Source organism: Numenius arquata, chromosome 4, assembly GCF_964106895.1.
Source record: "Numenius arquata chromosome 4, bNumArq3.hap1.1, whole genome shotgun sequence".
NCBI classification, from domain to species: Eukaryota; Metazoa; Chordata; class Aves; order Charadriiformes; family Scolopacidae; genus Numenius; species Numenius arquata.
The window spans coordinates 31,180,006-31,207,104 of record NC_133579.1 but is presented as its reverse complement, the minus strand read 5'-3'; the positions used below and the strand labels follow the sequence as shown (position 1 = coordinate 31,207,104).

Sequence of the window (27,099 nt, the reverse complement as noted above, 5' to 3'; positions counted from 1 at the left end):
CGGCCGTTAAACGGCCAAGGAGGGGGGTGTGTCTGCCCGCGGCGCCGTGCGCCTGCCCTCCCGGTCACTCCTCTTCAGATGGGGTTTAATTTTTTTCCTTTTTTTTTTTAATCATCTGAAAAGACCTCAGTCTTTTCAGGCGTCCCGCGAGGTTGGCGGGACGCTTTGTTGGCAGCTCCCGACACGGTCTCATGGCGGGAGCCACCGCCGTCCCCCCGGTGTATTATCGCTTTCCGTGTCCCCCACACCGGACCGCTCGGGGAAGCCGGCGCCGCGCCCGGCGGGCACGGCAAGGTTCGGCGCTCATCCATTCCCCCGCGGCGCCGCGGGAAGCTGGTCACTGCCGTCCCACCTGCTGGCACCGCTCAGGGGAGGCGGTGTCCCTTCTCTCCAGTTAAACTTCCTATTAGGGGCGAACGCGAATTGCCTCGGGCAGCAGGGATAGCCCCCGCCGCAGGTGCCCGCCGGCTTTCTCCAGGCAGCGCTCCCGCGCTCTGCCTCTCCCGCGCTGGGCGCTGCCGCCCCGGCTGGGAGGCGGCACCGCCTCCTTCCCTCCCTCCCCGCGCCGGGCGCGAAGCCGCTGTCCCGCGGCGGAGATGGCCATGGCGACGGGCCGCGGCCGGGCCCTGCGGTTGTACGGCAACCGCCAGGCGCCCCCGGCCGACGTGGCGGCTCCCCACGGTGCCGCTGAGGTCGGGCCCGCTGCCGCCGTCGCCGCCCCTCGGCCCGGGCGATCCGGCGGTCCCAGGTAACCGGTCTCCCTGCGCGGCCTGAGGAGAGGCCGCCGGGGGGGACACCGAGGGGGGGACTGGGGCTGTGCCGTCCGAGCGCGGCCTGCGAGTCCTTTTTCACCTTGTCCGTGGAGGGTGGTTTGTTGTTTTCCCCATACTCCCAATGCTTCTCTGGGAAACCTCTTCCACGCCTCCTACGGCTCTGGCTTCCCGCTCACAACTTGCCCCAGGGGGGGTCTGCTCCCTCACGGCCTCCTCTTGCTCCCCCCGGCCTTATGGAGGAGGACGGTTTTGTAGAGGTGATGTGCCGTGCCGTAGGAAACACAGGTGTATGGAAGGCCTGGGTTTAATGCGCTGGTTACTGTCTTGAGTAGTGGGGCTTAAACTCGGGTGTGGGCTTGATTTTGGAGGAGGTAGTGAGGTGTAATAAGCAGTAGCCTGTCTACAAAATACTAGTTAGCTTAGTGGCTAGTGTGTATGTAGATATACGTGCATGTTCAGGGTAGTTAGGCCTTTGTAATAAGTGGGGGGATTTCATTGTGGAAGGTGCGATTAGCTTAATTCTTAGAGTACAGGTTCAGCTTCCAAAAATTTAAAGCACCAATCTTGGAAGCAAAGTTGAGAAGGCAGTTTTTTTTCTCCTAAGCCATTTGTACAACCTTGGGTTCCATAGCTGTTTCATTCCCCCCCTTTTTTAAACCTATAAATGGATTGGATAATACCTTTTTAAAAGACTTTAGAACTGTTAGCTGAGGAAAAGAAAGGAGTGTGAAAACAGCATTGTCATTTCTGTTTATCCGCCGGTATGCTTTAACATTTGGAAAAGGTGACAGGTTTTGTCACTACTTAGAACTTTTTATATGTTCTTTGAAATAGATTTGTTCCCTGACCAGCAAAAAAACCAAGTCATGTTGCAATTACTGCAGGGTGTGAAAGTGAAAATACTGGTACAAAACTGACTCCTACAAATTGAAGGCTAATGAAATAGCAGTTGAGGTTGTGCCACTATGCCAGAGCATCTCAGTTGTTAGTAGAAGTCTCTAAAGAGGAGGAGTAACAGCTGTCATCAATTTTTAAGTTGGGCAGGCAAGTTTTGTCAATGCGGTGTAAAAGCATTTTGTTAATACTGATTTCAAACCTTAGTATGCAGCTCTTTTGAAAAATAGTTTTGCAATGAATTTAGTGTTGTTTCTTCATACCTTGAGAATATTTTTATTTTGGAAGATGCAAAAATCCAGTACTGTTTTTGAAGTGAAGCTTACAAAAGTGGTAGATATTATGTCAGTTTTCAAGCCATGTGTAGGCAACATCTCTCTTACTTCAGAAATTCCTTCCTGGAGTGAAGAGGAAGGAGGATGCAAGGAGTGGTTATAAAGAGAGCAAGAGGGATTGAGCACAGGCAATGCAAGTTATGCTTGTAGCAGGTAAAGTGTGTTGCAAAATCCAGGATCCAGCTCCTGATCTGAATTATTCCAGTACCTGGAGTCTGTGTAGGTATGTCACTGTAGGGTGTGCCCAAACTAGGTATTTTTGTGCTTTCGGCATTGATAGAGGGCAGAATAGCCTGGGATGTGCTGCTCAGAAAGATACAGAAGTGGTAGTTCTGCTGCTGTTGAACAGGACTTGGGTCTCTAAGTCCCTTTAATGGCTTTTGAGAAATGCAGTTTGTTGCAGCCTCACCTTGTCATCCAAGCATACTACTTGATAATAATACATGAGTAAAATGTTTGCTTGACCTCCAGGGTATTTGATACACAGTTACTTTTTTGTAGTTGTTAATTTTGTTAAGCCTATCGGAGATTGGCACCCAAGCTGAAATGTGCGTGTCTTTGTGTGTTATGTTTTTAACAATTCCCAGTAAAACTTCAGGGATTTTTTTATACATAACACAGTTGACAATGTAGGGCAGAGTTGTTCTTTTCTTCTGCTTTTTATTTTTCTTTGAGCATAAACAAATCTTAAATCAAGAACAGTGTGCATTAAATGTGTGTGCTACCCATGCCCTTTTAAATTAGATTATTTTTTTTCCCTCAACATCAATTGGTTGCTTAGAAACCCCAAGCTGGATTAAACAGGTGTTGGAAAGTCAGCTGGCAGTACAAACCATCACTAATAGAGTGTATGGGGAGCTCTGCTTGCTCTGTAGCATCAGTTGGTATGAAGTGTAAGGATTTGATTAAGACTGAAATTCCATATGAATATTTCTATGTGGTTTAATGACAGTGTTTGTAATTACAATTTACAAAGTTCTAACTATCAGAAGACTTTGAAAAAAATGTGTGGCCAGTTGGATTGTAAGAATTTATTTGTTTTAGAAATATGCAAATTTTATTTTTTTTTTAGTAAGAGAACGTAATTTGTGTCCAAATTATTATGTGCTAATGAGCAATAAAACATTGATACCCATCTTGCCTGTTGAACTAATACTTATCTGCAGAGTTGCAAGCATTTTAGCAGGGGAAGATCTGAAATGAGACTGCAAGTCTGTTTCAAATATGATTCTGTTGCATAGTCAAGGGAGTTCTTTTTGACTCTTGTAAATTTCTGAGAAAGTTGCAAGGTATTGTTTTATTTGCTATCTTTTAATAGCTTAGCTAAGTTGGATGGCTCAAAAATGCCTCTGGAGTACTGTTGCAAAACAGAAGAGTAATCAGTGAGTTTAATTTACTGCAGGGGCCTATCCGGAGCTTGATGATGGTGGCCACAGTGGTGCAGCTGTCTAACATTAATAGATCCCTAGCAGATTGAAACTGATTTCGTGGTGTGGCACTCTTTCCTTCTGACTACTGTGAGAGATTAATTATGAGAGAGACACCTATGAGATTAAATCTGGCATCTTCCTGATGTCAGATATTTTAACTTGGTGATAATTGTTCAGATTTGTGAACTTATAATGATGAGTTACCATGTGCTGTGTTCCCTGAATCCTGTCTCAGTTTGAGACATGGTGTCTAGTTGTGCACAGTATGCATATTTCTTCATTTTGTGATGGTGTGACTCCTAACAGATTTTCCTTTTTAGAAATAGGTCAAGGAGCTTGGCTGCCGGGCCTGGGGAATATTCTGAAACTGTAAATGCTAGAATTAGAAGTCTGTATTTGGTGCCTTCCATGAAATCAAAGTCTATATTGTGCATTGAGAGGTGAGTATGTCTTCAGTTCAGGAGTAAGCCATCTTTTGACTGCTTACAGTTATTATGTTCATACCTTGGAGATTTCCATGTCAGATGTTCTGAGTTGAAAAGAAAAGATTCCTTTCCTGGCCTACTTGTGATCCTATGTTGACCTTCTAATGTTTTCAAGCATGGTTTTCCCTCACCTCCTTTTCTAAGTTCATATGAAGTAAGTAGGTTTTCCAAATCATATAAAGCCTTCAGCAACTCCTTTGCAAATCATGGGCTGTGATGGTCCTTAAGAATAAAAATTGCTACTCTATTACTTCAATAAAAGCTAATTTGGAATTAATAGAGAGGCTTAGGATGGTGGAGTGGGATGAGGGGGAAGGAATAAAGTGGCTGCTGCATATTTGCTGCAAGGTAAATGTTTCCCTCCCTGTTCAACAGTGAAAGGGCACTTTCAATATAACTGTTGTTTTCTTTTTGCAAATCTGTTACGTTTCTACAAAAAACACCTAAGAATATATTACATGAAAGATCAAAGAGTTTTGTTTTATACATTTTTTAGCTTCCTGTGTAGTCATTTCTTTGTTTTCCATCTTATAGCCAGTTCCATCCCATATGCTGTTAGTTTGGTGTGAAAGACAAGAGAAAAAAGAAAAGAAATTCCTTTCTATCAGCTTCCTTCAGAGAAAAAATAATACGGTTGGAAAAACTACTGTTGAGAATTCTAGATCAAGCATATTACTTTAGCTGATTTGCAGCTGCTTAAAGGATCATTTCTAAATTCTCTCTGGAATAAATGTGCTAACTGCTTTTGTGTTAGACTGTGAGTTAGTTCGCATAATAACTGCAAATTTTGGCATGGTTGCCTCTCTGTTAGTGCAACTAAGATTCTGAGTTTTAATACAAAACTTGGAGTATTGGCATTGTTATCATTCTATGCTTGAAAGCTATATGCTTCTGGAATCAAGTATTACAAATCAAGTGTTGTAAATGACACAATAGTAAATCGACAAGAGACACAGCTGAGGCGTTGACTTTCACAGCAGCTTGTATTTTCAATGGTGATTTTAATGTTATCATGCTCCAAAAAGTTGAGAGTGTAAAATATATCTTTTTTTTTTTTTTTTTTTGACTCTGTGCAGTTACCAGATACTACTTGAAGGGTATGATGTTTCTGTCTGTTAAGACAAAAATCATGGTGGCTCATCTCCAGGTTGTGTTGTGCTTGCTGTACTTAGGGTGACATCAGCATTTCGCGCAGCCTTACAGATGCACAGAAATATTAATGTTCTCAAGATGCCACTTAGCTCTTATTCTGAAGTTAGCATCTTTTGTTGACTTAAGTGAAAACTGTGTGAGACCCCTGAACACACATGGTTTGAAGATTTCAGGAGGTAGACCATGATCTCACTGTTTGACTAGGACATTTCTGTCCTGGCACATCCTGAGACCTGACACCAGGTCAGGAGGAGAGCGAGTATACGCAGTTCTGGCAAGTGCTGATGGTTGTGGACTGAGTGTTAAAATCATGGTACAAGCTGCAAGAAACTGAAGTTGAATGAGGTAGTTTCATGTCAAACTGGGTTAAAGGTAACTAATGAAAATACAAACCCATAACTTTTCATGTAACTGTGAATTCAGTGCCACTTGAATATGTTGTGGTGAATTGTTTTAAGCAAATGTTTTAGATCAAAGAGACAAATCAGAACCTAAACCCTACACATGAACTCTTCAAGTGAGGGTTTTTTTGGTGTATTTACAAGCTAGTAGTTTCCATCTCTTTTGTTTTGTTCTGGTTTGGGATTAAAATTCTTTGCCATCATCATTTCTGGATTTTGCAGGCAAGTCTAATGGTATTTCTCTTCCTCTTGTTTTCCAGCATGCCATCAGAAATGCTGCTGAAGATATTTTCCTATTTGGATGCTGTGTCCCTGTTGTGTGTTGGTTGTGTGAATAAGCACTTCTATCATCTGGCCAATGACAAGTAAGGAAGAGGGACGCATAAGTGCTAGTCTTAATTGTGCAGCAGTTGAGTTTGTCTGAGTTATGAGTCTTTCTAATTTAGTTTCACTGGTGCCAGAGCACTGATGCATGTGCCTACTGGTAATTACTCTGCTGAAAATGTACTGCATAGCTCACAGTACAATGTGTTGTCTGGAATTCCAGTTGTGCAAGCCCTGTTAACTTTAATGGAAGTTACGAGGTGAAAACAAAATACAGTGTTTTGAAATGTTGCTATTAGCATTTATTTTGTTGTAAAATTTACATATATTTGTTTGTATTCACATGCACCTGCGCAGGCTTTTTGATTCAGGCGATCCTTAGTGATGTGTAGCCAGTAGCTTTGTAGAATTGTCATAACTTTCATAATTTTGAAGTCCTACCTATTTAGCTCTTTCATCAGGTTTTTGCAGAGGCCTTGATTTAGTCAAGCGATTCACTGGTGGATTTTGTTGCTTTTACTGTCAAATTTTGGTGCCTTCTGAATGAAAACAAAAGGGGCAAAGATAAATCACGGAATCATGGAATCACAGAATTGTCAGAGTTGGAAGGGATCTCTAGAGATCATCTAGTCCAACTCCCCTGCTAAAGCAGGATTTCCTATATATTGACACTTTTTTTTGTAAGTGGTTGCTTATACAGAGTTCACAAATTGCTCCTACAAGTATCACGATAATTTTGTGAAAGGATCAAGGGGAGAGACCCTAGTTGGTACATGATAAGTAGGATGTCTGGCTATCTTTTTTTCTAGGATTCTGCTGCATTAGTGTTGTTTAAATGAGAAAGTTTCTTCATATATAGGAAGTTGCTGCATCTGGTATTCATAGATTTCTCACTTATTTGCCGAAACTTGTGGAGTGAATTGGTTAACATTGGCATTGACACCTTTAGAACTGATGAATTTAAAGGCAAGGCCATAATCCAGATTTATTTTTTGAGGCTGTCAGCAGGTGCATGTAGATAAAAATTGCATAGTTGACACAAGTTATATATCTTAATATGCATTTTCCACTTCAGGATAGTAAGGTAGGATAAAATCATTGTGGCTCTTCAAGGGAGGCCGATTCATCTGTCTTCATCTCCACAATGTGTCTTTCCATTTTCTAATCTTGACAGAGATTACTGTATGTGCACAAATGGGATTCTGGGAGGAGATACTTTTCTTTATCTAGGAGACTGACGGGTTCAGTGGGACCAGGTCACTTCTTCTGCTGGATTTCCATGTGTCCTGGGTTGAGAGACACAGGACTAACTTTTCTTCTAATGCTGGGGAAAATTGCACTTTTAGAAGACTCTAGTGTCTGAATTTGTGAAAATATTTACTTTATAGCCGGCCAGGCTCTGTGGGATTCAAGGTTAGTGTTTTTGAGCTTTACCAGGTGCAGGGACAAGGAGGAGCAAGGCCTGGGCATTTGACCCAGGCTGGCCAACAGGAGTATTTCATACCATGAACGTCACATCCAATATAAATTAGAAAAGTTTGCTGTGTAGGGGGTTCTCTCTCCCTGATGGCGGTGGTCCAGATAACTCCTTGCCCCGGTGCCGGAGCCCTGAGGCCTTCCCTTCCTCCTGAAGCCATTGCGCTTGCAGTGTCCAATACTTGCTATCCACTGCTGGGAGTGCACAGCTTCCTACTGATATAGTTGGCTGAGTATAATTTCTGTATATCTTATATCAGTATCGGGATTAATACTGGTTCTTTAGTATTATTGTTAGTTATTTAGTCTTAGTCTATTAAATCTATTTATATTTCAACCCTTGTGTTTTCTTTGTGTTCCCTGATTCCCCTTTCCGGGTGGGGAGGGGTCATCGGGTGATAGAATAATTGTCTAACGACAATAGATTGTTATGAGTTCTCTCAAACCATAACACTATGGACCTTCTTGAGTCCCCGAATCTTTTGGTGAATTAACATAAATTTTAATTGAAGTTCCTGCATATCTCTCTGACAAATCTGATCTTGTTTTTTATGCAGGGTATGTTTTTGAGGATATTTCTGCTGTCCTGGATGTACAGGATGCTGTCCTTGATGCAAGAGGACCATCAGTCTTTCATCGTGATATACCTGTGCTGCCTAATGCAGCAGCATTATATACCTGTGCAGCCTAATGCCTTTGTCTTTGGACTCTTCAAATAATATCTGCACTTCAATGGTTCCTTGATACTGACACACTGATGTCTTCAGTGTAACTGCTGAAGCGGGGGAAATGTTTCTGACCCTCACTTTCTGTACACCCTCTGCCCCAGCATGCGGCATTATTCCAGCCTTCCTGTCATGCAGTGTGAGAAGCTCACATAGACGGTCTGAAAGCCTGAGGGTTTTAATCACCAGCAGAAAGTGCTTGTATAAGAGCAAGCGAAAAGCCAAAGCACAGGGGAAGATCTTTTTGCTGTTGTGGTCAAGTGATGACTGACAATGGTGCATGTCTAATTTTGGCATTTCAGTTAGCAGTAAGCGGTTGGGTTGGCTTGTAACAACATCCAATAAGAGACCTTAAGATGAATATTATACTTAACACTTTGAGGCAAAAGTGGCACATATTCTGTGATGAAAGAGACAAATTCATGCTTGTCTGTTGGATACCTTTTTGATTTGTCTACCCTGAATTCTTCAGATGAGGATGAAGGGACAGTGATACCTCCCTAAACACTTGTGATTCCAAGTGCCCCTTTTTCTCTGCCTCCCTGCCCTGACTGAATTTTTGGGCTTCTTGGACTGATTTCTCATCTGCTTGCACAATGCTGTTTTGGGAGAGAAAGAAGCAATATGTAACTGAGAGTGAGTAGAAGGGTGGTAGGTATTGGCGGCAAGTTGGTCTTCATTCCACTTACATTGCCTGAGACTGTATCTTCAAAATGCAGGAAATGCTTACTACTACCCTTGTCCTTTCAGCATCATGCAGGCAGATGCTGACTATCTCTCCCCATGAAAGAAGGAATGTCTGTCTTGGGAAGGGATTTCTAGTTAACAGGAGAGGGTTCTGTTAGGACATCTTGCTGGACTTTTCAGGCTGAGTAAGACCAGTTGGATGATACATGGCTCAATTTCCCCCGATGATGGTGTGTCAAGGACATCTCTCCTCTGTTTTTGTCATCCTACAATTCTTAGCTGCTTTGGAATTAAATAGAATTTCCTGCCTCTATCAGAAATGTTTTCTACTATCTTATAACTGGGTTGTCTTTTCTGGTCTCAAAATTACATCTTAAATCTTTGTTTTACTTACGGGATTGTTCTTTATGTTCTGCCTTCTCCCCCTCCCCCCCCCCCCCCCCCCCCAGTTTTGGTGAAAGGAAAGTTGGAAGCTCATGTTGACTGTGAGCCCCCTTTTACCAGTCATAGAAGCTTATGCATCTGTGTGTTTTAAACAGCTTTAACTCAAAAAATGGCTGTGGGAGGTTGTACATATATCTGCAGAGCAGCAGGCTGGAAGGTTTTTGCAAAATTCTTGAGTATGTTTGCCTCAGTAACAAAGAGACTGGCTTTGGGCATGTGGGGACTTATTCTCAGCAGGTGATGAAGTGAGAGTGGTTTTCAGGAGTAGGAGGCAGTGTGGGATGGATTCAGTCCTTGAATGCTTTAGTGCTTTAAGGAGGGGAAAAATGCATTACAAAGCACGTTAGTGTAAGTTTGCCTGGGGATAAGTGAGGACTGGTAAAGGTAATCTTGCTGATAAATGGTAGAGACTTTCTCTTGAGAATTTGTTTCTGTTGCTATTAATTTTCTTTAGTGCAGTTGTGTAGACTGTGTAGCTGCACTTAAAATTAGAAAACTTATTGGAAACCTTTATTCACAGATTGCTGTTTGAATTCTTCTAAATTCTTGTACTCAGTATTCCCTGAACTGCTCTGAATTCCCTAAAGATACTGGGGTGTGGGGGTGGAAATGTGACCTCATATTTTTCCGAACAGAAGAGAGATGAATCCATCATTCCTGTTGCATGTTTCTTTGATCTCTTCAGAAAGACATTTCTTCTCTGAAAGTGCAGAAGGGATTGACATGACAGTGGTACCACCACCAAACATAGGTGATTCTAATTGTCCTCTTCCACCCCACTTTCAGCTGGATCTGTGTGAGAAACTTGAGGAGTCCAGGTTGTCTTTGTTGAGTAAAAGGTATTAAAACACTTTTTCCAGTAGCTGATTTTGTGTGAGGAGGATGCATCGTTCGTTTGGGGTTGAATTTTCAAAAGTAACTGCTTAACCTTAATCAGTTTTCATTTGAGTTGCTGAGTATGGCTATGCTGTCTCTGAGCTTCATCCTGGATCCTGTAAGTTCACGCAGACAGACAGACAAGACTTACCTTTTTTTTGTTTCCTCCTGGTAGCTTTCTCTCACATACGTGCTTTTTTGTTTTGTTGGCTTTTTAAAAAAAAACTGCTTCAGATTTTAAAATCTGTGAAGGCAGTAGTGGCATAAAGTGAAGGAAGGTTTTAAAAACCACATACTCTAGTGTGCTATTGAGAGGTGTAAAACACTGAGATTCCCAATATCTGATGATCCTACTTTCTAGAGCACTAGTCAACCATTTTGTGCATATGTAGTTGAGATGTTTATCAATCTTACTGGCATATTGTAAGAATTAACTGAATTCCCCCCACCGCTGTGGTAGAGCAGAAAGTTGTAAGTGACTCTCATTTGGTATGTATAATCCAGAACAAGAAATGTGTTCAGAGATTCCGTATTCTTTGAGATAACCTAGTAAACCCATGAGAAATGCTGACATCTACCATCTTTTGGTTCCTGAGCCTTTGTGTGTGCACCAGGGAAACTGGCCTCATACGAGTTGTTGGAAGGTCAAAATGGGGAAAAGTATTAAACTGTGCCTTTGCATTTTCTTGACTAGTTTCTGGTCTTCTGTAGATTTACATTAAACCCAGTTTGCTGATAATCTAGGACTTTATATTTTTCTGCTAACATTATGCTCAGTGGTGGCCGAGACATGCATATAAGAATAATTAAGTAACTATCCTTGAAATTTATGTGGTTTTCCTCTTTATTCTGTTTTTATTTTCAGTGGAATCTGGCTGAAAATCTATTCCAGTTGTTTTCGACCAATAAGGACAATTTGGAAAATGAAGTCTGAACAAACAGAAACTGTTTCCTTGGACTGTGCTGCTGTATATGATAGAAGGCCTGGGTACTGGAAGAAAGAATACATCTTCAAACAAATAGCTGCTGTCAAAACTAGAGTAATGCGACTTGTTAAACCTGTAGATCCTTATACAGGTCTTCCATGTAAAAACAAAGAAGCTATGAAGTAAGCAATGCCTTGTCACAGAAAACATTTACTTAAGAACAATGTACAGAATATTAATGGCTTTGGAAATGCTGGGTGGGTATGGAAGTAGAGCTATAAAATGTATATCATAATGGGAAGATGCGATGATAGCCTCTAAATGGCTAGCCTGAGAAACATAAGTAGCAGTTAGTAGAAATTTAAGAATTCTGTTGGAAGTGTAGTTTAAGTTTTGTCACTTTGAGAATTTTTTTTTTTTTTTTTTTCCAAACACTCCTCTCCCCTCTCAATTCCTAAATAACAGAGCCTCTGGCTTGAGTTGGATAATTGTTCTAAAGGACAAAAATGGAAAGGAACATGTAATGGAGAAGGCAAACCTGTCATTTAAGGACACATCTGTTACTATACTTTGGTATAGTACAAATTGGCCATGCTTAGACATCCTGACAACCCTAAAACTATTCGGAGTTGTGCCGTTGCTTCCTGACCAAAGCAGAGATCTCAGCAAGAATGGGTGAGTTTTAACATAGGATTTTGAGGGCTTTCTGGTGTAGCTGGTTGATAATATGTCTGTAGGAGCTATCTGAGAATTAACAAGTTAATTCTTTCTTAGAAAGCCTCTCTGTAGTATCTCTTCCAAAGTCTATGTCCTTCTTTTCATTGGTAGAGCTTTTAGCAAGAAATAATCTAGTGAGCTATGACATTAATTCATAGGTTAATGTAGCTACTGGCATGCAAGATACAGACTGATAGGTCCTGCCTTGGAAAGCTGAACCTAAGGCTTAGATACAAGTGAGCATGAAACAAACATGTAAATCTAGGAGACTTTAATGTGAGACATTTGGATTGGAACAGTTTGTATATGTTTATGTGGCTACAATCAGGTAATCTATGTTACTAACATTTTTTTCCGTCTGTTAGATGTGTATGTGAATTTAGGGAATTTGGGGTTTGGTGATGTGTACAATATAAGTACATGCATATGAAAAAAAAAAAGTCCACAGCACAGTGTGGGATAGCTGTTGTTTTGTAACTTAGGCATGTACAATATTTTTCTGGCATTATATTCTCAGAAAAGATGTTTAAATTAAAAGTGTATATTTGAGTTCTGCAAGTATTTGGTTGCTGTCAAGGAGTTTTCCACATGGCTATGTCTTATGTGTTGTTTTAGTATATGTAGTATCAACTATATCCTCCTTGCACAACCCCCCTAGCAGTAGAGCTCTGAAAAGAGAGAATTGTTGTTCACCTACAAAATACATGGTTCCTCAAGCAGAAGCAAGGTACTTGCCTAAAAAAAAAAATTAAGAGAAGCCTTTTGTGTAAAGTCTGCTAAAAAGTCTTGCAGTGAAATTATGTGGGAAATGTAGTTGTTTCATCAAGGTGATGATTCATTTGTACAAAATAGTAAAAGAAAACTTGCAGGCAGTTAATGTATTTACTTCACAGAATCATAAGTTGTTAGAGCTTGTGAATATACATGAAGGTAATGATTTCACAAATATCAGAATGTTACTCAGAATGTTAAGAATATAAGGAGCTAGTGTAGGGACTTTGGGAAAGTCCCTGTATTTATACCGTCCTGGCTGACTTAAAGATGGAAGGGGTGTCCCATCCCTGCCCCAAATCTCACAGTTCAAGGTAATGTGACAAACTTCTTGTTGGTTGCTGCCTCCCCGGCAGTGTAGTGGTAAGTGGCATTGCTGTGATGCTATTGGGAAATCTAGGAACAATTCTGAATATAGTAAGAGGCTAAGTCTGTGAAAGGTTTTAGAAAGAGTTATTTCTCCATTCTGAACAGGTAACACAGACTCTGCTTTCTGCTCTTTTTCTTATGTATCATTAGCCAGTAAGAACGCCTGTGAAGTACGAAATTTAGTTAAAGGGTGTTATGGAGCTAAATCATTTTAATTACAAGCAAAATCTAGAAATAGATTTCTAAAAACCAGAAAGCTTCCTTTAACAGAAGCTTTTAATTTATTATATGTACAGTTTGATCCTTTCCTTGGAAGTTTGCTTCTGTGGAAGAAGAATTTATCTTTTTTAGTAGCTTGCTTCATGCTCACAAATGTTCAGTGATTCCATCTGGTGCCAACATAGTATTAAAAACAAATTATAAAGTAATTCTGTGGCTGTTTTGAAATACTGGTAAACATATAAGTTTCCCTTCTTTTTGTTTCTTTTCTTGTTAGTATGCTGTAGTTGTTCAGAAGTAAAGTTTATGGCTATGCGTGCTGAATGCCTTCAAAACCATTTTCATCATGTGCTGTTGGTCAGACTTCAGAGTTAAAAGTGAAATTAGGCTGAACTTTTAGACAAATAAACAACACAGTCTTGTTGCTAGATTCTGTATGTTCTTTTCAAAGACCTCGTCGTCGTTCCTTAATTGCTGAATACCATCTTGCTAACCTGACTGAAAGTAGTGTAGCACTTGGTGCTGATAAGCTTGTCCAGCTCTTCAGTCTGAAGCCAGGACTCTTAGTAGGACTTTGGAAGGTAAGATAACATTTTATTTCAATGCTTTATTATGACTTGAAGAAACAGATTCTTTTGCCTTGTATTTTGGGATTTGGGAAGTTTTTGGATTTTGGGGGTTCTTGGTGGTGGTTTTTTTTTTTTCAACCTTCCTTTTTTTCTTTGGATTTTGAAAGACCTTGTCTAAACAAACAAGAAGCAAATACAGGTAGGGACAGCCAGCTGATGATTTATTGTATTCTAAAGAACTGTTGCAGGAGTATCTACTTTTCAAAAAATCCACTTCTAATTAAGAGAACAGTTACAAATCATAGTATATCAGATACTGTACTGTTCTTATTTCTGTGTTAGGTTGTATTTATTTTGCAGTCTTCACATGCCAAAGTTCGATATCCTAAAGACGTTTTAAATAGAACATTTTGAGGAGATGTGCTTCTTCCCCTGACTTATGCCTTGCCTTGTCCCCATCACTCAAAGTGATGAATTCCCACAAGGCATCTTTGCTAGTTGTTTCCTTTAATCTGTATCACCAGGTAGTCGTATCCTGCTCCAGCATCAGGAATGCTGTAAATTGTGCTCTTTTGGGGATATTAAATTCTTAATATTAAGTGTCTAAGTTAAGGGGTTAGTCTCTGTTGGCTGTGTGTAGAGATGGATGTCTTTAGAGAGCAGTGCAGAACATCTGAAGTAGACTTTTTCTCTAAAGGAATGTGCGTCTTTGCACTGAATACACCAGGACCTCGGTGTCTGCCTGAAGCTCCATACAGTTAGGTGCTATGGAAGCCTATCTCAGGTGTTCTGCTCTTGCTCAGAATTCAGAGGTGGCAGCCCTCCTCCAGCCATGTTAATGAGGTAGACTTACATTATTTGGCACTGGCAAGGAACTTCCCTCAGGGAGCCTGTGAACAGTTGCTCTAAGCTGTGTCTCATTTCCAGCTGGAAACTCTTGCTACCTCAAATGTGCACAATCACCAGAGGAACTGTTTAAAACCACAGAAGGAATATTTGTTTCACTCTTTCTTAAAAGTGTCCATTTCCTAGAAAATTTGGGACTGGCTGACCTGCATGAGCCTATTTTGGGTTGTCTCAATCTAAGAAAAACTCCGATAATTGAACAGCTGTTTCTTTTGTATCTTCAGAAGCAGATTGATGTCCCTGTGTTGTTGTCCCTATGGTCTTGCTAGCATGTTACCCCTTCCCATGCTTGGAAGGAGAACTCTTTCAGCACCTGGAAATGGTTCAACCCGAAGCTCCACAAAGTTGTTGAGCATCGAGTGCCTTGCTCTATTATGTTTTTTCTGCTTACTTTTCTGAACAGCTGTTGTTATTCTCTATGTGAGCAGAGTGGCATTAGACAGTGAACTGTAGATGGCTGTAATAACCATAAATGCCACACGTCTTAGTTTTTTTATACATAGCTGCGTAACAGAAGTTGTTGGCGCTAGTAGGTTTCACAACCAAGGACAGGTTATGTGGGCATTCTGGATAGAAAAAGACTGAGAGACTGTAAGTGATTGATAAATCTCTGTCATTATATCTTTTATAGTTGTAATTTTGCACTACAAATGTACAGAAGTAGTTAAAAAAAAAAAAGGTTTGAGTAGGGCACGTAATTTTCTGTTTGGTAACCCAGAGATGAAAACAATGGTTGCCCATTGTTCAGGACAGTAATAGACTGCTGGCAGTGAATAATTTTGCTATTGAGTTACATGTTTGCAAATGTAGAACTTAGAAATGCATTTTTCTTTGAAAAAGAGTTCAAATCCTAGCATTCTGTGTTCTTGAAGTATATAGATATCTTTGGCTCAGTTTAGTTCTTACACTGAGCTCTGAAGTTTTCTTTGAGCTATATAGTCCTACAAAAGTATGGTGTTTTTCAGGAGTATGTAATCTGGTGAAGACATCTGGGGTTTTACTTTGAAGCTCACTATTTCTATTGAATAGCTCTATATTCCTCAATGATGATTCTTTCCTTGCAAATAGTTCCTTACTTATGAAAATAAGGTTGATGCTTAGGTATTTAGTAGCTGAGAGTAAGGCCTGTTGGACTCTTTTTAGGTGTTTGGTTTAAAGTGGTAAGTAGCATCTAGAGAAGTACAATTCATGAAATGCTGTTGATAACTTTTGTCCTGGCATAGCTAGTTTATCTCCTTTCCCCCATAATATAGAAATGCTGTGATCTTTTACAAACATTCTGTATTCTTGTGAAAATACAGTAGCAATTATAGGAGTCCAAATGTTAAATCATTATTAACATTATTACAGTAACTGGCAGAGTAATAAGCAGCAGCATTTATCTATGAATTTTAATGCTCAGGAAGACCTTGTGAAAAAAAGTATTTCCAGATGAAAATACATCTACTTTAATTAACTTTTCAGGAGAAAAATGAAATTGCTTTTGTTATGGCGAGTCTTCATTATCATCAACTTCTTGAGAGAAGCACTTTGGGTTCTTCTACTGTGTAAGTTTTGGTTTCTCCTTTGTGAGTAATAAAGATAACCTTTTGAATAAAGCTTTGAGTTTTGCATTTAAAATTGGCTGCTGGTAAGAGGTTTATATTTAGGCAGTAATTAACTACTCCTGTTTAATATAAACAACAGCTACGGTAACTATATACAAAGCTGTAGAAGTACTTTCATACTAAGATGTTGCCATTGTTATGCTATTAAGGAGATAATTTATTCATACAAGTGTACTAGTGCTTGCTGTATTGAGAAAGTTAGAAATATGCTGCCCATGCTTTCTCCCTTTTCACAAACAGTCTTTTTATTCCCTCTTCCTGTCTGAAAGACCTAGAAAAGAGAGAGAAATTTTAGGAAGTAGGAAAATAATCTTTAGCTGTGTAAGAGGGGAGAAAAAAATTCTAGGAAACTGGTAAGGCGCCTGCATTTATCTTTCAGTCATATTGAAAAAATAGCTGGATTTCCTATGAAGTATTTGTGCATATGTGTATATTGCAGTATATAATGTAATACCTGTTTATACATTGTAAAATGTTTAAAAAGATGGAGTTTTTAGAGGATGACTTTGGAAATTTATTTTCCCCCCAACCCACCCCCTCAACTCTCTGCTCAGATACTGTTTTATCTACTGGTAATCTCACATGCCCACTATAACTTAGCATGGCTCTTTTCACACAGAATGTATGATTTAACACCCTCTCCCTTACGTACCAGATACGATCCTATGTAGGAGCTGCTCAGTTGCCTCTGGGATTTGGGCTCTTATGGTCATTTGTGTGCAATAGTTTCTCTTTTAGGTTAGGTACGGACAAAATAATTCAATAACTGCTATTCCAGAGAAGTCCGTAGCTAGGTGGCTTTTAGATTTGTAGTTAAGCTGATTCTTTTTTTTTTTTTTTTTTTCCTAAACAAGTCCATATTTTGGAGTTTAACGGATGTACCTTTTAAAGTTGACTGCCATTATTTTCCATCTTTGGCTAGGCTGGACAGCTGATTAAAAGTATCAGACACTGTATGAGACAGCTTAAAAGAAGTATGATGAACTAGACAGAGATGTTTGATTTTTGAAATCATTAATAAAGAAGAAAAGTTGTATCTTCTAATAATTTTTCCCCTCTTATAACCTCTCCCGAGATCACAGAATGGTAGGTGTTGGAAGGGACCTTTGTAGATCACCTAGTCCAACCACCTTGCTGAGTCACCCCTCCCAGTTTTATATAATCAGCAAACTTGCTGAGGGTGCACTCTATACCCTCAGCTAGGTTGTTGGTGAATATGTTGAATAAGACCGGACCCAGTACTGACCCAATGACAAGATGGTAGTCTCAGCATAGGGCTATTTACTATATCTGTTTCTATTAAGTCATTCCCTCTTTGCTTAATTCTATTATTGTTATTATTTTTAAAGGCAATATGCCCTTCCACCTCATAAACCTGTATTGGATGATGTTGACCCAGAATACGGACTGCATGACTACAATCTACATCTTGATATGCACGGTGGAAGCTGCACCTACCTGTGTGGAACATTCAAGAGCCTCTTCTGCAGAAAAGGTAGAGTTGACAGAACAGTAATGTCTGATTTTAAAATGGTCCCTGCTGGTATGTTTCCCCTCTTATATCCAATATCTCTGTTTTAAGGGGAGAAACTGAAATGTACTTTTAAGAGTAAGCTGTCTTTTTGTTCATTGTGTGAATTCTTTATATCTGCATGGTGCATTGTGTGGTGCCGTAAGCTTGATCTATATGAAGTCTGTCCGCTATTACATTGACATAGTGTCAGGCCTGAGATATAAGTTCAGCAGATTGTCAGGATATTTTCATTTGGTTCGGTGCTGAGTTAATAATGCAGTGGTACAGCTTTTGGCGCAGGTTGATGTTCCTTCCACTTGTATACTATAAAGGAAAATAAGTTTGTCCTCATACATTTTGGAGAGCTATTTCTGTAGAATTCTTCTCAAGTATACTTAAAGTGCATTGACAGATTAAATATTTAAATATATTTGTAGAAGATACTGCGATTTATAGCTTTTATTTAGGTCAACTTAAGGTTGCCTGTTCTGACATCCTTTCATTGTGTAATAAACAATTTCAGTGATTGTTTTTGTGCTGCTTTTTTGCAATTGTCAGCATTTCTTTCAATGAGACATGAATGGCTATTCTTGTTGTTAATGTACAGCCCAACCTAATAATTCTAGTAGGGTTTTGCAAAGTATATGGGTGAACTTCAACACAGCCCTGCTTGCAGCTACACAGCTGTCTTTCTGTCAGTAGAGACAGATTAAAATATTAAACTTTAAATTAAAACATTAAAATTAAACACTGTAAATTAATTATTGCTCCCCAGTATTTTTATGATAACAGTACTAATGAGCCTTCTGTTGATTTCAGAAAATACTGTTTTTAATGAAGACAGTAGAGGGCACTGTTATCAGGCTTGAGTGCTTTTACAGTGTTAGAACAAATTTGCTCATGACTTTTTTTTTTTTCCTAAATTTGTGTTTGATAACTCCAAGAACTGTCATTTAGACTGTAGCCTTGTGCACAGTGTGGCGTGTTGCAGTCCTTTGGACTGAAACATACATGTTTTCAGATTCCAGAAAAGCTCCAGGCTTAAAATAAAGGAATATTTATAAGGGTAAAATTTAAGTGAAATTCTATCCATGTAGCAATAGAAGTCTCTCCTGAGGTGTTGTTCAATACGAGAGTCCTCTTTATACCCTCGAAAAAAATATTCTCCTGTAAATTGGCCAGAGGGTTGGGTTTTTGGTTTAGGTTTGTTTTGGTTTGGTTTTTTTTCCTAGGTGAATGTCATGTTTTGTTTTCTAAAATGAAAATTTTATGCTCCTAGCAATACAGTTGTACAAGAGAAAGCAGTTCGTGGCACACTTTCTTTGTTGGTATCACTTTTATTGCCACTTCGAAGTTACTTCTGTTAAAGATTAAGCTGATGTTTATGCAAATGGTAGCAAATGTCCAGGAGCTACAGTTGTGATGCCGTCTCACTTTGCTAGTTAGAGAATCTGTTTTATGATCACGATTGTTGTCTGAACTGTTTCGGCTTTGTGTCCTTTAGCTGTGTGACAGCCGCTTGATTCTGCTCTCACAGGATATCAACCAGCTGAAGCTATGGTTCTGCAGGCAATAAGCTCATTTGTCATCTACTCCCTTCTATCTACTTGCACAATAATTCCTTTTGGAAAATACTTGCCTTCCTCCATAATTTGTGTTCAGAAATGATGTAGTGAGGCAGCTTATGGCTGTCTGCTGTCACGTATCTTCATGGTAATTTGTTGTTCACTTTGCTCTTTCTGGTAAACATGGTGTTTCTGAATGTGGCCAACAGTGTAGGTTTCTCCAAGCCAGTTGTATTTGATGGTTTGCGCTTTGTTTTTAGGCTCCGTTCTAATGATGCTCTTTGTCCCATTCTCTGGGAGGGCTCTGAAGCGTGGAGTTCTCCATCATAGTGAGAAGTCTTGCCGTTTCTCAAAATTCTCTACCCAATCCAGATTTATTTTAAATTATGAATGTGACATGCCAATGGCAGTTTCCACAACCTGAGACACAGATCAGTTGTCAGCTATTATACTGGGGTTTTACTTATTTATTTGTTTCCATTAGGAAGCTGTAGACAGACACTCCTGGATTACTAGGGAATGCCCGTTTGTTATTCTGCAGAATAACTGATTTGTTAACATTTAATTTTGTCTGCTTTTTGTTAATGTTCATTAATGTTGTGCTTCATCTTGCTGCTCTATTTTCAGTTCTTTCTGCAAAATTCTTAACAATAAATTAAAAAAGTTTTATCACACTTCATTGAACCAAGTGGATAGAGTATATATGGCTTCAGATATTTTTTTATTTTTTTTGTTAATACTTGCACTGCAGTAACTAGCTGTTTTGCCACTGTGTTTTAGCTGTTTTTTAGCATTTTATTTTATGCTCCTTCCATTTAAAAGGAATTGGTAATATGGTCTTGTTGACAGATACTGTAGGGTGAATATGCTAAATACTTTCAAATTGAATTGAAAGTATTAGAAAACTTCTCTTGTTTTCAGGAAGCTGTGACAGGCTTTTCATATGACTCATAGAAGCCATCTAGCTTTTTAATAAACATTCTTGAAATATATTTACCCAGGTTTTCCACTTTTTAACCATAGCTTTGTAGCCATATGGTAGTCTAAGCTTGGCTTTTCGTTGTTATTCTGTGTTGTGATGTGTTGTGCTTGCAAAATATAATGGGGTGATTTTTGTGTGTTTAGAGAGCTTTTAAGATTTGTTTGTAAAATATCACACCATGTATTTGAAATGTTTTTGCTTGACCTTGAAGATTGATTTGCAAATTTAAATGACCATTTCGGCATGATAAGGTTGGTTGTTGCCATCAGAATTAGTGCTAAACAGCTTTCCCTGTGAAAATAACAATCAAATTGCAGCTTGCAACAAAGTCTTGGTTAGCAAAACAAACTCTCTTGCCTGTTAGCTAAAGTAAGTGCCTTTGAACTATTGGGCTATTTGTTTCTTTCCCCTGAGATTGGCTACATGATATATGTTCTCTATATTGGTATTCCCTTTATTTAGAAATAATTTTTCCCTAAACCTACACTGATTAAAGGGCTGCTTTGCTCCTGTATGTGTCTTGCATAAACTCTGGACTATAGATATTATAAAGTGGCAATGAAACAAATTCTAGATCAGGCTGAAGAAAGTCCTGTTAAATTTACTTCCTCTTGGTATGGTTAATATAGCTTGCTCTGCCCTTTAATTTCCTTTTCTTATCTGACTGGGGTGAGGAAGGGTAGGTTTCAGTACTTAGCACTTCAACTTCTTGCTGATTTCTAGGCATACTTTTTCTTTCTTCTGGATATGAAGACAGCAATGGATCCTTTATATTTTAAAAAAAGAATTTATAAAGACTGGATTAACTAACTCATGAATAATTAGCCTTCAGATTCCTGACCTGTCTCTCCTATTTCCGTTCTGGCTTAAAGTTAAGAAGTAATAGAAATAGGGGATTTATAACTTACACCTGAGCCAGGTGACCCATCTAGCAATGCAGCAGTTAATGCCATGCAATAGTAGTGATATCCTGGGCTTCATTAAATTGTTAGCGTTATGCTTTTTTTAATCTGTTTTTATTCCAATAAAATTTTCATTTGTTTTGAATGAGTGAGAGGAATAGCTGCTTCCATTCCAAGCTGAATTGCAGAAAACTGAATAGTCCTTTGGAAAAAGTGTTTGTTGACTGATGTTGTTTAAAGTCTCTTGTATAAAAAGCTCAACTTTAAATGAGGACTTTCAGTGTTCACTCAGCTTGACTATTTATCTAAAATATTTTTATCTTGAATGAAATCTTGTCATTTGGTTTGATTTACTGAGGTTTAGAACTGAACCATTCAGGGGGGTATTAACTTAATACCCTTTTTTGCACTTTGAGCTGGATCCTGAAAATGAATTCTGCTTACATTTTCCTCACCGAGTTCACTGCAAGGCCAGTGGGTGTCACTGTCTGGAGTGATGCATTTTCCTTCAACCGTACAAAATAATTCCTGAGCATAGTCATGTTGGTTTCACTATATTCACACTCCTGTTCCAGACAGGAGTCCTGAAAAACCTGCTGCTTCTGTCCTCTATCATATATTGGGCTGCTTCCTTCACACAGTAAGTATTCTTTGGACACCCTACCTGTGAATGATGTCTTTCCAGCATTGGTTTTTGGCCAAGCATCTCATGAGAGTTGCTTAGCCCCAGCATACCAGTTCAGAGAAGTTTTCTGGCTTCTATAGTAAACTGTGGGCTCCCTTTCTCTGACACTTTGCCTCCAGCTGTCTGCCTTCAGCAGCCGTCAGGCAAAGGCTCTTGCTGCTCCTGCACACAGGCTTTAGCTTTTTAACTCAAAGCCAGCCTTTCTGATGTTGCTGATTCTGTCTTCAACCTCATGCTGCTACTTGGGCTTGATTGAAGGAGAACCACAGGCAAAACACTTCTCTCTTTTTTTCACTTGCATCTTAAAGCTCTACAAGCCCCTTCAGTTATCATCTTACCATCTGGGGCCTGCCAGTGGATCCTGACAAGCAGTATTTTCCTGGGAATTCCTCTCTCTCTCCCTATCTGTTGCTTGCAAGTGCTAGATACTTAATTCCATTCCTTTCTTATTTTTTTTTTATTTGAGGTCTCTAGGGTTTTCATTTGCTTTTTTAAGAGAATATCTCTTGTTCAAGGAAATTTTTTAAAGGGATGTCCTACTAAGTAATCTGCTTGTGTCACAATGTGATGCATGTTTTTTTTTTTTTTTTCTGTAGCCAGAGATCTTGCGTGTTGTGATGTATCCCAAATTATAACGTAGACCGTTGGACTCCCTGGTTAAACTTCCTCCTATGACAGCAAGGGGAAAAAGAATAATTAAAAAAAGTTGATCTCTCCTGGGAGGAGAGGAAGACATACCAAAGAAATATGGTTATGTGTAGTAATAAAATAAAATAAAAAAACTCACAAAGAAATCTTAATAATTCTGTCAAAAAAAAAGTAAGTGAGCCTTTGGAAAGCTATTTAAAAAATCAACAAATCAGTAATTTAAAAACTTGATATAGGCATACTGCTTGTCAGTTTAAATGATGCAGTATCGTTTCCAGGGGGGACTGATAGTTACCCTTATACCCTGATGTACAGGGTTATTTCAGTTACCAGACAGGACAGAGAAGTTAAAAAAAAAAAAAAAAAAAAAAAAGAAAGGAGGGGGAGGAATTTCATATATTATGTGTTGAGCTTTTCTTTTGGGGAGTGGGCACTGATGGAGGCACTGGGGGCATGAAATTTAAGTATTGAACATGGAATTTACTGGTTACATCCTTGCATAAGTCGTTTAGGTGGCATTCAGATTTTTATACTCAAATATACCACATTTCTTTTTAGCTGCTGCTTCTACTGTGGATCACAAAATCAAAGCCCTGAACTGCAACTTAAATTCTCTGTAATGTGCTTGATATGTAAATATTGGTGTATGTCAGGGTTCCTTATTGGTGCGTGGGAGGAAACTAAAGACGTGAAGAGAAGCGGAAGGAATATTTACAGTGTCCTTGGGCTTAGTTTGATTTCTAGTAGTATAATGTTATGTACTGTTAATATTTTCAGGTGACATTGCAAATGGATATTTGAGGCTCACAGTTGTAAGCTTAAAGGATAATACGAAGCACTTACCTCTTATTGGGACACTTGGTTTATCCTGGGAAACAGATGCATTTAAAGGCAATGTAAAGGTCAGTCAGAAATGTTTTTTGTTTCTGTAAATGCTTATCTCAAAACAGAATTATGTTTATGCATCCTAAATATGCTAATTTTAAAAAAAGTTTTTATTTGTGGAAGGTGTCTGTAACTAGAGAAAAATCTCAATTCAAGTATTGCAAAAATGATATGAATTTTGAGGCAAAAAAGTTTTATCCTTTGTGTTTTATAGTCTAGGTTACATGATAGGCTTATTATGCATGTGTGAAGACTCCGTGCTTTCCACTCGGCAAAGATGCTGTGACCGACCAGCATGGCTTGGAAATGCTGAACAAAAAAATTGCTGCAGATAAGCTTTTGGGGGGGGGGTTGTTTGGTTTGGTTTTTCGTTTTTTTCAGACAATAAGTCTTGAACCCCCAGGGAGATACTCTGCAGTTCTTTTTTATGTGCAGTGAAAGTTAGAAAGTAGTGGAGAACGTTAAAATGCCAATGGGCACAGGCAGAAACTACAGTCCACATTCATCCAGTTCTTGAGTCATGTACATGGGTCAGCTGGATTAACTGTCTGTATTTTAGAGGAATTCTCACTCGTTCTCTTGTATAAAATTCCTAAAATAGTTATTTTGAAGAAAGTTTGAGAGTGGTTCTGTAGATTTTGCAATAGTGGTGAAGGCACATTTTTTAAAATGTATTTCAGCTGCATAAATATTTCAGAAGTACTGAAAATTCTGATAAATGTAACTTAAGCACTACTGAAAAATTATATAGTACAATACTTGATTTCAATCTTGGCACTTTGAAAACAGTAAAAATTAATAAAACTATCATTTCTGCTAATTCTGCATAAGTGTGGAATGGAATACTGTTTGCTAACATAATATTTTGCTCATAGGCAGTCGCTTATTTGTTGTATAGTTTGTAGTCTCAGCCAGCTTTCTTATGCCTGAGCAATATAAAAAATATCTTAAAACTTATCTACTTGTATCTGTTGGGAACATCAACTACAGTTGACCTTAGATTACAGTTTCCATTAAGTCTTCCCTCTCTAATTGCTTATAGCAATTTTTTTTTTTTCTTCAGATTCCTTGTTTGCATCGTAACAAGTTTGTTCACTTGCATTTTTCCTTGGTTTGTACTACACTTTTCCGAGTTAGGTGTTTACTTTCAAAAAAACAGCAAATCCTTTCCCTATGTGTTTTAATAAAAATATTGTATGTTGGTAACTTGAAGGAATTCAAGCTTACAAGAGAATGCTTTTATGGCAATTATTTGCTGTCTTTCTTTAATTGCCTTAAATGTTCATTGAGAACCATAACGCAGAATAGGTGCTTTTTTTGAGGCTTCTGAAAAATGTTAGACTTGAATTAGTTTAATTTATTTGTATTGTGTATCCCATTGATCTCGTTAGAACAATTTGCATGCTTAAAATTAGTGGGGTCTTAGCACGTAATTACAGAATATGCTTCATTTGCTTGAAAAGCATATGATAGGAGGTAGGAAATCTTGCTACTGTGTTGGGCAGATATCAGAAAATTAAGGCTCTGGGGAGACCTTATTGTGGCCTTTCAGTATATAAAGGGGACTTACGAGAAAGGCTGAGGTAGACTTTTTACCAAGGCTTTAGTGACAGGACAAGGGAACAATGGTTTTAAACTGAAAGAGGGTAGATTTTAATTCGACATTAGGAAGAATTTTTTTTTTTTTATGATGAGGGTGGTGAGAAACTGGAACAGGTTGCTCAGGGAAGTTCTGGAGGCCCCATCCCTGGAGATGTTCAAGGTCTGGTGGGATGGGGCTTTGAGCAACCTGATCTAGTGGGAGGTATCCATGTCCATGGCAGTGGGGTTGGACAAGATGATCTTTAAGGTCCCATCCAACCCAAACCATTCTATGATTCTATATGATTTACAGCTGCTTGGCAGAATTTTTTCTTCCATGAAAATAATCATGAGTAGCACATAAAAATCTGGTAAATGAACTGTCAGAGGAAACAGAGAGCTACGGCTGTAGTCTTCAGTTTAGCTCTGTCCTCTGTGCTTACAGTATAGGTTATACTAAATATTTGTTTCTAGGAAAAAATAAATAATATCTTTTTTTTTTTTAAACCTCTCATTTTGTGGTGAGAGATTGCACATGTCAACACATAGCTGTGGGTAGAATTCAGTTTGGTTTTTAAGATAAATCTCTAAAACTCTTAAAACATGTGAAGGCCAAATGAAATCAGCCACGGCAGCAGAACATGCCACTACTTTTATTTTATTGGCATTTTTTATTTTATTTGAATTTTTTCCAATACTCTTAAGGGGTAAAAAAAAAAAAGAGTTTTTTAGGTAATTCTGGGGATTTTTTATAAAAAAAATTGCTGAAGTACAGATAGTTGGAAATACATGGAAGAAAAAACTCCCCAACACTCAAGGCCACCCTGCTTTAATTTTCATAATTGATATACAAGATGTCAGACCAGAAAACAGTAATTCTTTTTTGTTTCAAGTAAATTTGTAGTTCATATAAGTTATTAAATGAACATCAGATTTGGTTTGAATTTTGTATTTTCAGCATAGTCTACAATAACAAATTTAGGAAAACTGTATGTTTCACATTACCTCTTATGTTTGCGCCATCTGTTCTGTATTGTTTGATTGAACTACAGTAATAGTGAAAGAAATGTTAAAGCAACGGAAGCACGTTGTAGTACAGTGAAATAAAGCATTCTAAATTATTTTTTCGGCATGGAATATGTGATGTTGGTTTGCTTATGCTTTTGGAGCATATGATACTCCTAGAATTAATCCAGATATACAGCATAATTAAGATAATCTGATTCGTTCAGTGATTCAGAACTCATGAGAATAGGTAACAGCTGAAATGAACAATGACACACAACCCATATACTTTTAAGGCATGTTTGAAACCATCAGTTTGCAAGTGCTGAAGAATTTGCATCCTGACTTTAGCATTATAAAATGATGTAATTGTGTAATGTTGTAAATACATATTTTGAAGAATTTTTAAAAAGAAGAATTATTTGGAAGGTAGAAAGATATATTAATCTTGCGTTTTTGGGGAACTGAAGCTTGCAGCCATTCAAAAAAATACTGTATGCCTTTCGTTTATAGCTGGCATAGAAGGGTAATTGTTGCACGTGTACACTGTCTTGGGGATGGTCTCTTTGAGTATCTTTGCAAACGTTGTTGCATTCACACAAGTTTAGCACCCGAGTTTAAACTTAGAAAGGGTTTATCATTATTTGAATGGTAAGGTAACTAATAATTGAGAAACAGAAATGTTAAAGGCTTAAAAAGTGTTCAAGAAATAATGTCTGATTTAGGTTGGCAGTGCTACGTTCTGTAGTACAGTTTTTGATGTCTCTAGGTTGCAATTTTGATTTCTGTAGGAAACCTCTAAATATGTATTTGTTGCTTTGCAGTAGTCAGTGGAGCACTGTCAATTACCGTTTGAGTTTTTAGCCTTCCTACCAAAAATTGCTCTCTGAACCCTTGATACTTCTCCTAAAATCGGGGAAAGATCTAGTTACTGTGTCATGGCATAGGGAAATAATGTCTTTTGCTTGTGTTTGTAGGACTGCTACGTGATGGATGTTACTCTCTTGGATGAAACTGGAAAGCCATTCTGGTGTTTCAGTGCCCCAGTCCACATGGAACTGTCTTCCAAGGCCTCCAGCCTTTATGACCATATGGGTCATATCTATACCACAGACTACGCAGATTCAGAGGGTAAAGTCTGTGTTGAATTGGTATGGCTGGAAGAAACCAAGGAGTATTTCATAGTCAATTTGGTCCTTTATATAAGCACCAAAAAGGTAAATAACTGGTATGGAACAGATTACTGA

General features: G+C 38.6%; 1 protein-coding gene across 1 annotated transcript; it reads left to right on the top strand.

Annotated features, from left to right (window-relative positions):
• Nucleotides 1–602: 602 nt before the first annotated feature.
• FBXO15 (F-box protein 15) lies at nt 603–27,099 on the top strand. The gene is made up of 10 exons (XM_074146731.1): nt 603–631; nt 3,765–3,872; nt 5,731–5,835; nt 10,868–11,110; nt 11,394–11,603; nt 13,456–13,585; nt 15,944–16,026; nt 17,436–17,581; nt 23,159–23,283; nt 26,830–27,099. The coding sequence occupies exons 1-10, from the start codon at nt 603–605 to the stop codon at nt 27,097–27,099; spliced, it is 1,449 nt and encodes a 482-aa protein (XP_074002832.1).

What these genes read in the sequence shown, in the direction of transcription:
- FBXO15 (XM_074146731.1), top strand. Translation starts at nt 603, where the DNA reads ATGGCGACGGGCCGCGGCCGGGCCCTGCG. An exon ending in TCTTAGTAGGACTTTGGAAG is followed by an intron (nt 13,586 to 15,943) that starts GTAAGATAACAT and finishes TTAACTTTTCAG; the next exon opens with GAGAAAAATGAAATTGCTTT. An exon ending in GAGCCTCTTCTGCAGAAAAG is followed by an intron (nt 17,582 to 23,158) that starts GTAGAGTTGACA and finishes TAATATTTTCAG; the next exon opens with GTGACATTGCAAATGGATAT.